This window comes from Hetaerina americana, unplaced genomic scaffold (assembly GCF_022747635.1).
Source record: "Hetaerina americana unplaced genomic scaffold, ioHetAmer1.1.p SCAF_8, whole genome shotgun sequence".
NCBI lineage: Eukaryota > Metazoa > Arthropoda > Insecta > Odonata > Calopterygidae > Hetaerina > Hetaerina americana.
Window position 1 is genome coordinate 12321842 of NW_027287427.1, and position 17835 is coordinate 12339676.

At 34.7% G+C, this 17835-nt stretch overlaps 1 protein-coding gene across 2 annotated transcripts in view; it reads left to right on the plus strand.

Annotated features, from left to right (window-relative positions):
* Positions 1-14197, plus strand: part of LOC139698102 (gamma-tubulin complex component 2-like) — a 91444-nt gene extending 77247 nt beyond the window's left edge. Inside the window, exons 15-17 of one of the 2 annotated variants that reach the window (XM_071597016.1) lie at positions 6159-6224; positions 10575-10801; positions 12725-14197. In XM_071597016.1, coding sequence (XP_071453117.1) covers positions 6159-6224; positions 10575-10801; positions 12725-12818 — 387 coding nt within the window. In that variant the 3' untranslated portion in view covers positions 12819-14197. The remainder of the gene's footprint in view (positions 1-6158; positions 6225-10574; positions 10802-12724) is intronic. The other variant, XM_071597017.1, reaches the window with a different exon arrangement.
* Positions 14198-17835: the final 3638 nt, after the last annotated feature.

Consider the following 17835-nt stretch of genomic DNA (forward strand, 5'->3'; position numbering starts at 1 on the left):
CTAAGACATGCCTAGCATGATGCATACATACTCTCGGAAAGGTATGAGCGAACGAGTTACTCGAAGGTGTTTTCGCGATAAAGGCGATTGTTCGTCCGATATAATAAATATGTACTGGCTTTTGGCTGTCTTGACTATATGCTTCAAAGTGCACTCCTCGATGTTTATTTTTTCCCGATAATAATCTACATAATACCCCGCAATAATTGGAAAAGCTTGGACGAAGACAGCGGATGGAATAAATGAAAAAGAAATACTTTGTTCCAATCCACCACTTTATTACAGGTACGACTAGTTTCGACGCTACGGCGTCATCCTCAGGTACTGAGGATGACGCCGTAGCGTCGAAACTAGTCGTACCTGTAATAAAGTGGTGGATTGGAACAAAGTGTTTCTTTTTCATTTATTAAAATGAACTTCCACAAAGTTGAGGCTGAAACTATTGAACTAACGGATGGAATATTTATTGGAGGTGGACGCGGGAGCAAGTATAAGAGCGGGAGCCGACGCGGAAGTGCAATACGATGGAGGCAGACAAACTGGGGAAAATGGCGCCTAATTGAGGATTAATATTAGACGCGGAGGGCGTTTGCCGATGGTTGGCCGTTAAGCTAAGGAAACTTTCGAGGAAGGAGAGACCGATTGACCATCGATGATTTAACCTTTACACTAATTAAATTTCCCTCGTCACAGTCGTAGCCCAAGAACTGTATGCAATCAGATTAGTTCATCGCGCTCTACCAAGAGGTGTTTCTCAGTTTGTGGAGAGGACTTTATAATCCTGAGTCATGAACATATATCCAAAAACCACAAATTAATAGCAATGTGTCAACACCTCGCCGGAAAAAGTGCTATTACCTCGTGCCTATCGACGGCAGTGCCTGAATACGAAAGAGCACCGTGTCCAAAACGCACAGTAATTATTTACAAGTTTTAATTAAGTAAAGTGTTCATTTTATAATGTTAAATTATATGTAATTTATGTTTGCCAAGCGCTTTTAGACTTAAAAACGAAGTAGATCCTGGCAACCCGCCACGCTTGGAAGTGTCTCTCCAGGGAGGGGCAGAAGGAAATATTTATTTCTCGGATTGAAATAGATTAAATGGCGTCATCAAACATTTATTTTACGGAGGATACTCCGAAGTGCAGCCACAATTTATAAAAATGACACAAGTGGAAGAAATCAGTTGTAAATTTCAACTCATTCTCTCGAGAGTTTTCTTTCGGGAACGTTCGCTCATGGTGTGCCCTCTTGCGAAGTGGGGCTGGGGGGTCGGCACCGTTTCGAGTTCGACAGATTGGTGAAATATGCACCACTTTTGCGTCCTCGCGCTCTTTGACCCAAGTGGGGTGTGCCAAATCTCGCCCAATTGTACTAGCATAGTAAGATCAGCATTATTCCTATGCTCGCGAGCAATGTACATTTTTTTTCGTTTTTTCGAATGACTTCAGTATTCGCATTTCAGGGTCTAGTTGTACCGGAAATTTTATTCACTCTCGCCGTTCGGTTGAAAACTCAACTCGGTTGGCCGAGGACTTAACCAATATTCTCGGCGTTCATGCGATCGTTTGAAGAGGATCGGATGGGAGAAATCGCTGTCAGAATCTGAAAGAAGAGGCGTGTTGTGCGAAGTTCGCCCAACAAAAGAAAAATAAATTCGCAATTTAAGCACGCTTGTTGTTGGTTTTACGGGTTGTTGGACGCTAGCAATTTGGGGGAATGACCATTCACCGTGAAAATTCCTTATGAAGCGAATTTGTAGACAATTTCCCTGGGGTCGGCTTCAATATTTACAATCTATAATTTTTTTAATCGCCGAATTTCCAGGATATTGCATTCTTTCAGAATCTCAAATGTTTTCTGAAACTATTTAGATATTTGCTTTCATTCCACAATTACAAATAAACGAATATTCATCGAGGGGGATTCCCAATTTAGGATGAAGTATGGTTATGTTCATTAATTATGCTCTTTATTTGAGTTCCTCTTTCTGCGTCTGTTTCAGTAGCCATCACTTTTGGTCAAACATTGTCTGAACCGGAGGGTATGATTTGTATGTATGTTTCACTGGCTAAGTGTCTCATATAAATACCATATGCTGGAATATATGGAAAGTAAGCTTCTTTAATTCAAGAGTAGTTCGAGGAAAAAGGCCAAAACATACATTTTTTACTGTCCATATTTTCAGTCAACTTTTAAGTCTGTTTGATCCAACTGATCCTATTAAAATTGAGTTTATGACCAATATACTAAATGTGCATTTTTACATTCATAACTTTTGATGCCATTTCCTTTTGGAATGGGTATGTAAATGGAGCATGATTTTAATGTTTATGGCTCTTATTCATGTCCACATGAATTACATTTTCCCTTGACTTTTTAATTCAACCTCTGCCTCTGAAAACATTCAATTTACTGTCATTTATTTGTTTGGTAATCTGTCATCCACTTCTTCAACACGACTAAAGAACAACATTTCTTTCCACTGCCACACACTTTCTCCTGGCATTCCCTCGCTTCTCAATCTTTTCACTATGCTACCATCTTTCACATAAATTCTGCCTAGGTATACAAAACCATCCACTCGTTCAATCATGTTTTCCATTTACCCTCACTATGAAACACACGAAAAATCATGTGGTATAACCGAAGTTAAAATAAAGTAGAGCACAAAATAATTAATTCATACAGAAGAGTGAAAAGCAACTTGTCCCTCTACTTCAACACCTCACTCCGCACACCATATAGACTTGCAGGCTTCCCATTCTCCTCTTGTCACACTTCTGTGGCAACTACATTTCCTCCTTTACTAATCTCCCTATATTCATTTTCACTATTACATTTGACTCCCATACATAAGTCGCACTATTTTAGTTACAGTCATGTAAATACTCAAACTGTCTCTGCGTTTTACCTTGTTTACATATCCCCAAAACAATTTCTTATTTCCACCAAAGACATTCTGTTTCTGTCATTCATGTTCTTGCCTTACTGCATATCTCCTGAGCATCCTAATTCTTAGCTAGTGCAATTCTCTTGAATTATCATTCACTGTTGCAATCTATTGGTGCGCAATGTTAACTTTTGCATCAATTCCGAGAAATCTAGAGGATACTAATCTCATCCCTCTCATTTAGAATCAAGGGTACTCCCTGACTATCAAGCACAATATCGTCAAATCCTGATCGAAATGCAAAACCAATCTCATCAATTTGAACCACATCCATCGCTTTAACTCGCGTACACACCTTCAATTCTAAATCATTTGATTAACAAAACCTTGCTCCTTTCCATGTCCCTCTCTTAATGGGCCAATCCTTTTGCTATCCACCCATCTGCTGTATAGTTCCAATCGACATCAATTACATAATTGTGCCAATGATGAATAATAATTACTATTATTATGACTTACTTTATGACCAGTGGTAATTATCATGGCTTCCATTATCTGAGACCTTTACTTTTATAAATATAAAAGGATAGATGATGCAAGGTTTACCCCAACCTTTGCTGTTCCTGTGTCATATGCAGCTAATGGTTAAAGCATTACCAGTAAATTTGGGCACATTTTCACCAGTCTACCACGCGAAAAAATAAACCCTCGGGCCCACTTTCACTAAGGAAACCACTATTCTTTCTGAGGGGACCACCATGATATGCCAGCATGCTTTTACCTATACACCACCACTATAAATTTAGGAGTACACCAGTATTCAATCTGTATTTATAGTCCCAATAATTAACACTTAGAGAAATTTGCTTCATGTGACTTGCACAGTCATATTCCAGATGCATATTTTGCAGCTGATTCTTAAAATTCCCTTTTATCCTTCTCTTAGAAGTAAAATTTAGTCTGGGATCAGTGAACTGAAAATCATAATTTTTATGTATGGTTTTTTGGTGTGAATTGAAGATGATCAACCTCTTGTTTATGTACATTTATTTTCCTTGGGATTTGGACATTTGAAATAATTTTTTTTAGAAATGTTATTAGTGTATTTCTTCTCACTGTTTAAGCACTTCATTTTTATTTTGGGTGGAGGTAGTATTGTGCATATTTCCTGTAAATCTTGACCTCTTTAATGCTATTACCCATTAGTAATTTGACCATTTCATGAAGGAAACTGTTTGCTGTAAATATGCTGTAACCACTATGGACAATTGGAGTGGGCTTGTTTACCATTCCAAAATGTTTTCTAGCAAAAATTATCTATGAGCATGCACATTCCACAGTAAGGTGAAGTTTTAAAAAAAAGTTAAATTTGATTGTCACTTGAAATGAGTTTTCTTTTAATTGTTTTAAAACTAAGATGTGTGATTATAACAGGAAAGGTTTTACCTATAAAAGCAGTTTCCTTTGGTTAAGGAGTTCGTTATATGGTATGTATTGTGATGATCCACATAAGTAAAATGTGTATTTATAAAAGTAATTAAAATGGGTGACTGTCATTACTTGTGCACAGCCATTATTTCTTTACCAATCATGCTGTAATGTCAAGTAGACAGTTATGTATCTCACCCAATGAGAACTCTCTCAATTAGTATATGTTAATGAACTTGAATTTGTTGCTAAAAATTGTTGTATGTGTTAATATTGATGAAGTTACATTTTCAGGGAATCCAGAGTATATTTTTGTGTTGATGGAAAGGGCTTTTTAAAGTCTGATGGAGTACATTTTTGGAATTCCTAATTTCGCCTGCAGATCATTCTTACTCAGTCCTTTGAATGCCGATGGCAAGGGCAGATACAGGGAGAATGAGTGTGGGATTACCGAACCTTTGTGATTGGGCAAAAAGAGAGCGAGTCTTGGAGAGCAGCTTGCAACTAATACAGTTATGTTGCCACTGTTGTAGTGCACATACCATTGTCCTGGTCTTCCTCTAATTCACAGCTGGCTTGTTTTCCAATTCAGACTTCGATTCTCATTCTATTTGGCACATCAAGTCAAGTAAGAAATCAGATAGCCATTCTTTGCCTACTCATTCACACTTGTCAAAAATATATTACATGATCCATTGTTACGTGTTTGATATTGTTGCCCCCTAGGGTCATTGAAATATTTGCCTAAATAAGAATAGAGTGCTGTGGAGTCCATTGAACGAGGCCAAAGGAATATTAATTTCTCTGTGAATGCAGCGGCTATACTTCAGATAAGAAAGATTATTAGTTTTGTCCAGAATATTGCTTGCATTCTGTAGGCATTTGATGTGAATGTGATGTCTAGGCATGTGGGAATTGCAAGTCACATTCTAAGTCTTTGATTTTTGCAAAATTTAATATATTATCGATTTCATTAAAAACTTGATATTGATGTCACTTCTGCATTCTCCTGCCAGTCAAACTTCATAATACTAAGCTAAAGAGTTAGGTTGTCATAATTTCATTGGTGTGTGCTGAAAATTGAAATCTTTAATGTTAAGCATTTTTTGAACGCATGGCAAATAAAATACGTAGGAATTATGAATGAAGGTAGACCACTTGAGTTGGGATGCAATGTGCACCACTAAGCATTTTTAACATGACCATGAAATTGGTTAACACACTTTGCTGTCAATCTGAAGATCCAGTTTCATATTTTATTAAAGTGAAATGATTTTTTCTGGTAAGAATTTCCACAGTTTTAAGTATCACAATTAAACTTATAATTTTGTGTTTAAAGCATATCCATGAAAAGGAATGCATACGTGAATGTAAAATCAGTAAAAGAGTAATCTTTTCATTTTTGCAGATTTCATGTTTATCTGTTGGAGAAACTAAAGTACTTTTAGGTACATATATATCCCTCGTATTTCTTCAAGTTTCAAGTTCTTGTAAGGTAGAGTTACAACGGTTTGCTCTATCTAAAGAACAAAATTCATCCCGATCCCCAAATGGATTCTCTACAAGTAAATATCACGGCATTATGTAATCCCACACTCATAGTGAGCTTTTCCATTAAGTTCATATATTTTTTCGTTGTTACTGATTTGAATGTTTAACAAATTAATTTTCTGCAATATTTACAGTGTGACATACAGGCCTGTATACTTGTATTTTCAGAGGTTATAATTTAAGCTAGGTTTTGGTGGTATACTCTGTAGCATAACTTTGTTTCTGTAGGAGTGGTATTTAATACATTCTTGCTTCCTTTTTTTCTCCTTTTTTAATCCCTGTAGCACATGAGGACATATTTTGTGGATGCTGAGTTGACTTCAATGCTTGGTGCAGATGTTGACATGGAGGTATTACTCTTGCCAGAAGCAAATTGTAGTCCAAAAGAAGTCTCAGTTTCTTGCTTATGATACTAAATGTCTGCCTTGTGTGTTTGTGCTTTGTGTTGTCCTTCATGATGTAGGGTGGCATTTTGTCTTGCATGTTTGTGGCTTTCCTTTGTTTCTGTAAGGTACATACATCTCACAAGTTCTCCAATTTTATCTTTCTGACATTAATCAGTCTCATTTTGTAGTGATTTTTCTTCATTGATAAGCATTTTAGATCTACTTTTTTTTCTATGGTCAATTTTTTCCAGAGTTCCTGGCAAACATTTAATTTGATTGCTTTTGTTACAATTTTTTTACTTTAATTCGCCTAAAGCTGGGGGCCTATTGATAGCAGTGTGTTTTTAGTTTAGACGTAGGACCAGGTTCCAAAGCTGTGACCACAGTGGCTGCATGTTCAAACTAGCTGCAATAAAAATAGAATGAAGAGGTGCTACATATTATGTTTGCTTTGGGAAAAGGTATTTAAGTGAATCATTGTAAAATGGGTTAAGCCTTTCTTCATTTAATCCTTGGTTTTTCTTTTTATTTGTGTTTTAAACATTACTGATACATCATATAATAACCTTATTAAACATGATAATAACCTTATCTGGAGAGATGGGAGATGTGATGAGTTAAGCAGCTAGAAACGTAGCTTATGTATTGTAATGTACATAATTGTGATTGGAATCTACTGGGTTTCACCATGTAGTAAGCATTCCAGATATCAGACTCTCATTATGGGATTGAATTATCATTAATCTGACGAATATTTAAAACTCATGTTGGCAAACTGGATCAGAGGTCAAGCATTTTTATGATCATTATGATTGAATTTCTAACTTTTTATAAATGTAAATGTGAGTCTTGGACAATATTTAGCTGCCTGCTCATTAAGCTCTTTTTTGTTCTCTTGTCCATTTCAGTATGCTTAAATTAGAATAAGACATAGTTACCATAACTTTAGGTACACTGGAACTTTTCAATGTATGACTTAGGGAAATGAATGAGTAAAGTGACAAGGAGAGATAATTTTGAATGAACAAGTATGTTAGTATACAGTCGGGCTAACAAAAAAATCTTTATAATTTAAAATACCACCCCACTCAAAAATTGCAAGTATGAAGCCAGTGTTTTGAAATATGAGCTATTTCACTCTGTGTGCGACGGCTCTTCAAGCCTTTTCAACTTGCAACATATGTGATGGTTGACACCTGTCAAATTCATCAGCACTTAATTTCAGTTTTTTACTTTTATGAGTGATGAAAGATGGGGTCAGCCTTTGCAGTACCTATACCATTTATAATATTTGCAGCCATCTCCTTTTTCGGGGCACAGAAGATATGTATGAAAGTGACAGACGTGAAAGGAGTGTCTAAAAACAAGGCAGTGCGATAGAAATTGACAAAAGAATAAAAGTTTCATGAAATAACTGAAAACGAGAATTGCCTAATTGTAATGTGTCCTGGGCATTACAGTTTGGAGAATTGAATTAATTGGTCCTATTTTGGCGACTTAATGAAAACAATAAAACAATTTCTGTAAATCGTAAAAGAGCTGTGAAAGGGTAATTTTAAAAAATTCAAACTGTTTTACATTTAGACGATTTTAGCATTATTTCTGCAATAGGTCTTATTTATTAGTTTCCCTTTGAATTTCAGCTTTTTGCAACAATAAACTATGGAAAATATACCTCTTTTTCTGCTCAAAGTAATTTACTACAGATCAAGTTTTGCTTATTGTAACTTCGTAAACATATTTTTCCTATGCATCTTAAATATGTCAGGGATATCTTTTTGGATTTGTGATAAAATGCTGATTAAAAGTGTATACTTAGCATCTTGTGCTAAAAGTGGAAAGATATATTTCATCATCTTAAATCAAGTTTGTGACTGTTTTTCTGCTTTAATAACTGTTGCCTCCACAGATGTCTCAGGTGGAAATGGTCAACAGTATTACTCATAAGGAAACAAGCTCATAGTTAAACCTTAGATTTATGGTTAATCTATCAGGGAATGTTTTTGCTATTTGTATTCTGATAGACCATTAGCTCCAATTATGTATACTTCTGCGACTATTTTTCAGGATAATCTTTGACCTCGCCAATGCATTTTCAATCTCTGAGAAACTAAGCTCATTTTATTAATGAACTTAAGTTCTCTTATTAGCAACATAATAGCTGTAAAGCAACACCAACTGACTTGAGAATTTGATTGACAGTGGAATAAATGCTGAGTGATCCTTATGAATTTTTTTATTACTCTTGAAAAAGTTTGCAGTCAAGAGTTCAAATTTTATGAAATACATGATTTTTATCTATTCTTATGAATTAATGTACATGGCTTATATGTACGTATTTGATAATCAATATAGGTTTGAATCACATTAAGTGAGTCTCACCTAAATGAAGACTCACGTATGGGGTGCTGCTGGCTCAAGGCATTTAATTCCAAGTCAGTTTTCACTTATCAAGTAAGGAGAAGAATTGGAAATTTCTTTTGTAATCCTTGGCATGAATTACATTTGTAGAGATGTTTTAGGTTACCAATAATATATTTACTGTCTTGTTAAGCAGCATGATATTTGAAGTTACTGTTGCATATGTCTGCTGCAATATTGTGCTTTGAGTCAGTATTTACACAGCACATAGATAGCAGTTTAAAAAAGCAATAATAGAATCTAGAATAGTTATTTTTAGGTTTTTTTGCCCTTTATTCATTTCTATTAGGGGTTTAGACATTTTTGTGCTCTAATATAAATTTTATTTTTTTAATCTTTTTATTCAGTGAAAATTTTGCTATGTATTTACTTACATTTGAATCAAGGTTTTATTCATATAATTATAACAGTTCACAATTTCAGGGTTTTAAGTGCATATATTATGCACCATACTGACTGGTATGTTTTACTCTAATTAAAATGTGTCTGAATTTTTTTATTGCTGCTTAATTTGTGGAAAATATGTTCTCAGCAAAACTTTTGTCCACATAAGTCACTAGTTTTTGGAGCTTTGTTATCATCATATCAAAAACAAACAACTCATAAACAGGATATAATTCTTGAAGTGAATTTGTCTGCATTTCTTTTGCTAGACCAAGAGTCATGAATACCAAGAAAAATACTATATCCTAATTTTCTTCAATGACAGTATAAAGTACAGTATATTGACAGTAAAGAAAGTTAATCACATTTAAGCCATTAAAGAAATGCAGGAGGGGTATCATGAGTTTGACTAAGCCTAAAAATAAAGCTTTTTTAGGAAGGGATGCAAAAATCAATTCATTCTTTAATCAGTTCTAATATTTTATGACCTTGGAATGTATCGGTGTTTGTTTGACAATAATATGTGCTATCATATGAGTGGGTGACTCCTTTTGTGGCAACACTTAACACGTACCTGGTAATTATGTTTGCTCTTCCATTCATAATTAACACTATTCTAATTCAAAGAACTGCGACAGTAACTTAATGGAGTCATCCAATAATATGAGTTATAATTCAACAGTTTCAACGATGTAGTTCATTTAAAAGTCTCCAAATTTTCTGAATGTAAGAGCATGCCTCGGTAGCTAAACTGGCTAAAACACTCAGCAAGATATCAAGGGATCTGGGTTCAAATCCTGGTCAAGGCAAATGATTTTCACACTTTGAAATTGTTGCATTTTAACACTACTCTGGTTTGATTGAGTGGTCATAATAAACGTTAAGTCGTGATATTTGTTTTGATTTGAAATAATTTGGATAAATTTGCGATTAAAAGATTGCATGGCTATGCTATGGTGTCATTGTTCAATCATATATATTCATCTCAAGGAAATCACTGAGAATAATAAATCTCCGTAAAATAATATTGTCTAATTAGTCAATGCAGTCATTACATATTCTCCGGGGTTAAATAGGGTATAGAATGTGAACCAAGGAAAATAAGAGGAAAATTTGAATGAATACCAATATTTTTGTCTTATTTTTAAGTGCTATCATGGGATATATGTTTGGGATGAGGTAACTACTTTTGCCATTAGTTTTCAATTTTATAGCTCACATTTTTTTAAAAGGTTCAATTGGTATTTCAAAAGGTTATTGATGAAAGGAATGAAATCAGTCCAAACTGATGGCAGTAAAAATTCTGCCATCAATGAAATTGATGCTTACATTTAATATTCAGTATGAATTTTCCTTTGTTAATTTGTTCAGCATGTTGGGGTGAAATGTCTCTTGGTGGCCTGCCAGTTATTTTGCTTTTGCGTATCATTGTTGGGTGAATAAAAATTAATTTTCGAATGATTGTATGGAAATGTAATTTGTGAAATCGATGACTGTTTTCCCATCCAGATATCCATGCCCTCGATGCATTCACACCCTAGTCGGAATGCATCATCTTCAGCAGCTGCACCAGACTCCCCAGCCACAGAACGGGTGGTGGGCGAGAGTGATAGCTTTGAGCAAAGTATTTCCCGGTTTGATTTGGAATTCACTGGAATGCTGGTTGGCCTTCTGGATAAAATAGCGGAGCTTGGGCGGATTAACAACAGTGAAAAGCTTGTCAATGTCTTATACAGGTGAGCATAATGGAACCTGATAACTACGTCAATTGTCTTTGATCCATTTTTACAATGATTAATGGTTGCTGTGTGAATGTGGTCAATGAGATATGGCATGCATGGATAGAAAAGTTGTTGCTCTGATGGCAGAGCCACCTAGTGAAGAAAAAACTGGAAAATAACAAAGATTTCTACAGTTTATGAAATAAATCTTACTAAATAAAGTCACAAGTTTATAAGCATTAACAAGTTTGTATGTAAGTGTAGGTGTGACCATGTATGCATGAACATTCTCTCTGTGTCAGGGAAGGTTTCTCGTGTGGGATATTTGAAAACTGAAGTTATAAATTTTGTGTTTACAGTGATTATAGACATACGTCATAATCATGTTCCTTGGGATTGCATTTCATATCAAATGGTACCCAAATTCACTGATTTTTACAAAAATTATGTAATGCATTGTGAAAATTACAGAAAAAATCAAGCAAATGAAGGCAATAAGAGGTTTGACATTCATGGAGATTATCTATGTACATACAATGGAGGTCTAAGGGAGACTGAGTTTTTGAGAGGCTTGACCCCACTCATTTCATTGTAGCTCTATGCCAAGATACTTTCTCTTTTCCCACTTAATAAGCCAATTCCAAATCCCTAAGATATTTGAAAAGGGCAAGATTGCAATCAGGTGAAAAAGATAAGTTATGGTCATGCTTGTTACCATAACGCTTTACTCAGCCATTAAGTTGTATGTGCCTATTTCAAAAGATTTAGATATTTTATTTGTTTTCAAGAAGATTGTACATAATGTGGCCATTCAACATGAGCCTGCAGCAAAAAAAGGACATGCACCGTTTCATCTTCAGCATCTATTATTGACCTCTGGTTAATTTTATAGTTTATGGTGGGTGAGATATCATTTCAGATTTATTATTCAATTCATTGTTAAAAACAAATAGCTAATTAATAATAAAGTGAGTAAAGAATAGCAATTATACTTAATCAGTTGAAGGGATGAAATAAAAATCACTGTAAATTAATATTGTTTATGCCAATTATATACATTCATTTGCAAAGGTTTTGCCTAAAATGGATAGGTACCACTATCTTCCTATATGTGCGTCACAATTTAACTTACCCAATAGGTTGCATATTCCATTTCAACTGGTAATTATGATTCATTAAACCTTTGTATCTGCACTAAGTCATTAAATGCTTTTAAAATTATGCTTCTCCGGAGAGTTTAAAAGGTCCTGTTTGTACTAGAAATGCTTCCACTGAAGAATTAAAAAAATCTACGAGTGTGCAAGTATGTGCTGTCATATAGGTGATGTAGCAGTCTAATCGGAATAAATTTTGGTGAAATCTTTTAAGTTTTTACTAGTTCCTCAAGATTTGATTTCACCATGTTGAACCTGATACCATCAAATTGAACTTCATTACTTTTCAAAGTAAAAAATGCATGTATAACAGTTTTATGATTCATTGGTTTACTATTCATTTACAAATCCTTAGTTTCTGTAGATTCCAGATTCCTTAGACACAAAGATATTTGTATGAGTGATTAATTTCTTATTTATATTCTATTTTTAGTTCTGTCTAAGTATTTCAATGTGTTTCTTTTCCTCTGCAGTATCAGTTCTATGATGAGACTAAATGCTGAATGAATCACATACAATATATTTTATTCTCCCAAAAATCATTGATTTCTGTTCATGCATTCCAATGCTTTTCTGTTATCATGTGAACCATTGAAATTATGAATTTACCCAGGAACATTTGATGAAATTTTCATCCCTGGTGATAAATAATAGATTGATGATGAATATCCATTATTTTGTAGGATAATATTTTTTAATGTTGCCATAGTATGGTTTTGTAATACAATTGTCATTTTATCCTGACCCAAAGCTGGATTACATTTATTGTTTTATTTATTTTTAGGTTGGACTTCAATGGATTTTATGGTGAGCAACTAGAAAAGCTCTCAGCTGAAAGGTATCGACTGGAATCCAAAAAAGGACAGACATCTGGTTGATTTCTATTAATCTATGCGTTACTTTTTGCTAGAGAACTGATTGAACAGTAACCATTGAAAGTGATGTTCATTTATGTGATGTAACTTGTTGCATTTAAAGCCTGAAATTCCTGCTAGGATTAAGGATTTATTTATTTTTCCTCGAGCTGACCTAAATTGGTGCCTGGTTTTTGCCATATGGCACCATGAATAAAAATTATGTTTTGCTGACAGGAATTTGTTTTACCAGTAGTTAATTATTAGAATTTGCATATTCTCTCTGTGATTTTATAACTTTTGGTTGAACCTAAAGAAATTTTATATATACCAATTTAAATGTGAATACTAACCCAATGCCTTGAGTAAATTAAGAGTCAGTGTTGGAGTTAGTCTAGTTTCATTATTTTTTTAAAATGAGGTTATAATCTACGCTTAATTAGCCACTGGCTATTTGTAGATATTAGCTTTGCAAGATTATTCTTCAACTTTTAAGCCAAAATGTTAGAGTAAAAATATTTTGGAGCATGCAGTACAATCCTGAGCATCAGGCTTCAATTTAGGATTTTATGGTTAATCAAAAAAGTTGTTTATTCATAAATTGCCTTTGTTTAGAAATCCTCCTTACAATTTTGCAAATACTGTTGTCCGTGTGCTCCATCATTTGCCTTAACAAGCATTCAACTCGTACGATCAAATAAGTTGGTTCACTGATGAAAAGTAAGGGAATGTCGCTTTGAAATAAATGCATTCATTATTAGAGTTGGGCACAAGTGTGAAAATATTTGTGCTCCAAAGACTTTCACAGCACACAATTTGTTCTATTACTCTTCCTCCCCATGGACTCCTAAAGTTCCCTGCTCTCCAAGGTCCTCAGGGCATGCCCCTTGTTGCCTTTTAATTTTGAATGAATTAGGTTGCAAACTGTTTTTGCCTCCCTACCAACTTGCAGAAACATATTTAATGCAGGATATCATCTTAGTCCTTGCTCCAACTCTCTGGAACTAAATGTTGAGCACTAAGAACTGACTGAAGAAGCTAATGTGAAAGTATCAAAGCAATTGTTATTCATTCTTGTGCACTCCTTCATTCAATTTGTATATCTACCTCCTCCTATAAGCATTTTTCTGCAAGAAGAATTGTTTTATTCAACCCTTTCTTGTATCTGCCAGGAAAGCAGCAAATGATGGTTTTACTGACTAATAATGATAATGGCCTGTTTATATAGCATAAAATCACTACCACTTAAATATTACAATGTTAAGTTTACCCCGAGCATAATCAATCTGAGAAAAATGTTACTTATGAAGCATATATCATGCATATAAATTTTTGTTTGGTGTGTATATGTGTATGTATGAAATGTTGAAGCATTAATTTCTATGCCAGCTTTTGTAATGATGGCTGTGAAATAAATGTATTAATGCAGTTTCCTGGGCAAATCATTGCAGGGAATGTTACCCACATTGTACATTTGTGAATTTCCAACATTATAATCTCTCTTAATGATCTGAGATATGAGTATATTATGCTTCTTGGTTGCTAGACATGAAATCCTGCCAAATTATGCATAATTTATCATAAGGAATAGTACAGGTCTGAGGCAGCTTCAGTATTAAATTGGAATGCATCCAAAGTTATCATCATTATGAGTGAACATAACACTTTAGACCAAAAAATTAATTTAAATGGCATTTTCATTTCATGGAGAAATAATTGATAATAAATTTTGCGAGCATGCCAGGAAGGAAGAACTCAATTGAAATGGGGGATTGGAATGCAGTGATAGACAGAGGGATAGGTGGGAGAGAGATAGGATGGTACAGTTTAGGAATTATAAATGTTCATTGAGAGCAAGCAGTTGACTTCTGCAGCAGAAGGGGTTTGAAAAAACACCCATTTGAATCATCATCACGAGTATAGGTACACCTTGAAGATGTTTGGAGGCAAAGGCATCGGTTGGATTACATCATGTAGCCACATAGATTTAGAAATAGAATCATCAACTAGTACAGCTTTGTGGATGATTATGCAGATTTGGATGATGATCTAGTTGTCATGAAATGAAATTTAAAATTTAAAAGGATTAGGATGTATGGAAGAGTGCCAAAGTGGACACTTGTAGGTTTAATTGGAGTGAAATATTAAAGAGTACCAACGAAAACTTGACATATCTAAACAAGGATAGGAGAATGAAAATGATTAGGGAAAGGAAGACAAAGCACAAGAACAGGATAGAAGGATGTGTGAACAAAACATTGGCAACAGCAGAGAACAGTAGAAGCCATGGGAATGATGCTAAAGAGGATGGATGAAAGAAGAAAATGGAAGAATGTAAACCCAGAAATTGACAAAAGAGTGCACAGAGAGCTAAATGTTACACTCAGGTGAGAAACCAATAGGGCCAAGATTTGCAGAGGAAAGATCAGTGCAATGAATTCCATGTACATTGGAAAGTAGAAGTGCTAAACTAGAAAGTAAAGGAATTTTCAGGATGTAAAAAGGAAAAGCTATACCCACATTTAGAGATATGACAGGGAAATTATAAACAGAGCCAGAAGATTTTCCTGAATGGTCAAAAAAATAAATAAAGAAGATATGGTAAAGATATTAGGCCAGCCAGTTTAGATATAGAGAGGGAATGCAAAATAAATGAGGATAGCCTGGGTCCAGGAATACAAGAGAGCCAGATAGGAAATGATAAAAGAATGAAATAAAAAAAGGCGTTGGAGTAAATAATATTCCCACAGAATTACTGATAATAGTTAAGGGAAACTTGTGGCTCTAGAAAAGAGAGAGGAAAGCATGATGCCATGGCAGTGATACAATATTAGTATACAGGAATATCTAATACACACATTGAGAATACCTTTGTTTGCTTCCTGGACTTCGCAAAAGTGTTCGGCTCTGTAGAATAGGTAAGATCAATTGGTTGATTGAGACATTTTGGAATGTGGGAGTAGACTGGAGAGCTATATGAATTATTCAATACTCATACTTGAATAAGACAGTACATGAACATGCAGCAGAGGGAGAACCAAGATCTGGCAGGGGAGTAAGATCAATCAATGACTGGCGGGGGAGTAAGGTAGGGTTGAAAGTATTAAGGGTATCATGGAATGGGATAAGAGTTGGGAATAAAAGTGAATGGCCAGATGACTATGTCTGTTAGGTTTGAAGATTAGTAAGCAATAGTGAGTTAGACAGCAAATGGATGGCAGTTATTATTGAGGGCTTTACAAAACAATGCAAGAGGAAAGGGTTATGAGGATTACTAATGGGAAAACAAAATAAATGAGATTCTTCAGAAATAGTAAGGCTAAGTTAAATACTAAAACAGAAGTGAATGAACTAGATCAGGAGGAGTAGTTAATGTATATTGGGATGAAGTATATTAGAGGAAAAGTAGTACACCAGTGCTACCATTACAAGAAGAACTGCATTAATTACATATGCATATACGTAATTAATGCAAGAAGAAGAGAATTTATAATTACACTGAACAAAGATGTTAAGGAAAGATTTTTAAAGAATTTAATATGGAGTGTAGTGCTATACAGATGTGAGACCTGATCTCTTAGGCGATAGGATGTGCATAGATCGGAGGCTTTTGAGATATGAGTGTGGTAAAGCATGAAAAAAATAAGTTGGGTAGAGAGGAAGGCAAATGCTGAAGTTTTAAATAGGGTGGGCAAAGAGAGGAAGTTGCTTGGAGAAATATGAAAAAGGCAGGGAGAGAGGGTGGAGGGAACATTGAAAGTTAGGGGTTTTAAAGATCATGATCAAAGGGAGGATGTTGTTAAGCAAAGTATAAGAAGGAAGGGAGTTGGCTTTTTAGACAGCATAAAGCCAAAAGCCAAGAAATGTAGAAATCATCAATGTATATTATAGAAAGATGAAGTTCTTATGATACTTAGAGGTAAATAGCCATTAGAGACTGTCTATAACTTACATTTAAGTAGGTAGAGAACCTTAAATGAATGTAGAATGAATGCAGAATTGAGGATAGTCTGAGGCTGTATTAGGCAGAATGGAAGTAGTATGTGGAAAAGGTGTACCTTAGGAGGATGATGGTCAATTTCTAGTGGAACGTGTAAATGATATTTCATGAGTGCTCCCAATAACATATGCTTATAAGACACTGTTTTAAACTAAAGGCAGGTAAGCTTGGCAGATAGCATTTGTTTAATATCTTTTAGCAAAACAAACTATGTCAAATATTGAGAAAAAGGTAAGGAAAGAGTATAAATATCAAAACCAGAAATAATGCTGTGTGATTTGGAAGGAAATAAGAAGCTGAAAGATGCAAGGCTAGTGTTGTATTTTGAAATGCTACTCAACAATGAGGTTGAGATTCTTCTCAATGAAAACAAGAAACACCTTCCAAATACATTGAACAGATTCAGGTAAGGTGTAGAGGAAGTTCGCCATTATGAGAACAACAAATTTGCACTTTTCCCAAGATTTATTTGTAACGTACAATTAATTTGCAAGACTTGTACCTGAAAATAGTTCAATGAACTAAAGCTCGTTGTAAGTTACAAATAAATTTATGGAAAAGAGCAAATTTCTTTCTCTCATAATCACCTTTCCCCTTGGAGATGAGAGTAAATAAATGGCATTTTAAATTCAACCTCAAAGCATAATTAGGAAAAAATGATATGATGAAAGATGAATTATCTTGAATGAATTAAGAAGAACAATGCAGGCTTCTATTTAGTAAGCAAAAACTTATGAAAATGCCCAATATTTTTGTTAAGGTGACACAAATGTGAAAAAGCACAAAGAATATATCAGTCATCCATTACTTCATGACTATACATATTTTTAAATACCAATCAGCATGTGATTATGCCATTGACACAACAAACTCTTGAACTGAAAGCTTACATGGACCATTGGAGGAAGTAATTTTGAGCTTGTATTGGGCATGAGGTATTGGTTGGAATAACACCTTCTCTCCTCTTAAGATATCAGAGGAGGAAGTTGACCTCAAGCTCTTAGGAGGAACTTTTTGGAGCATGGTCCTCAGAGTATTTGT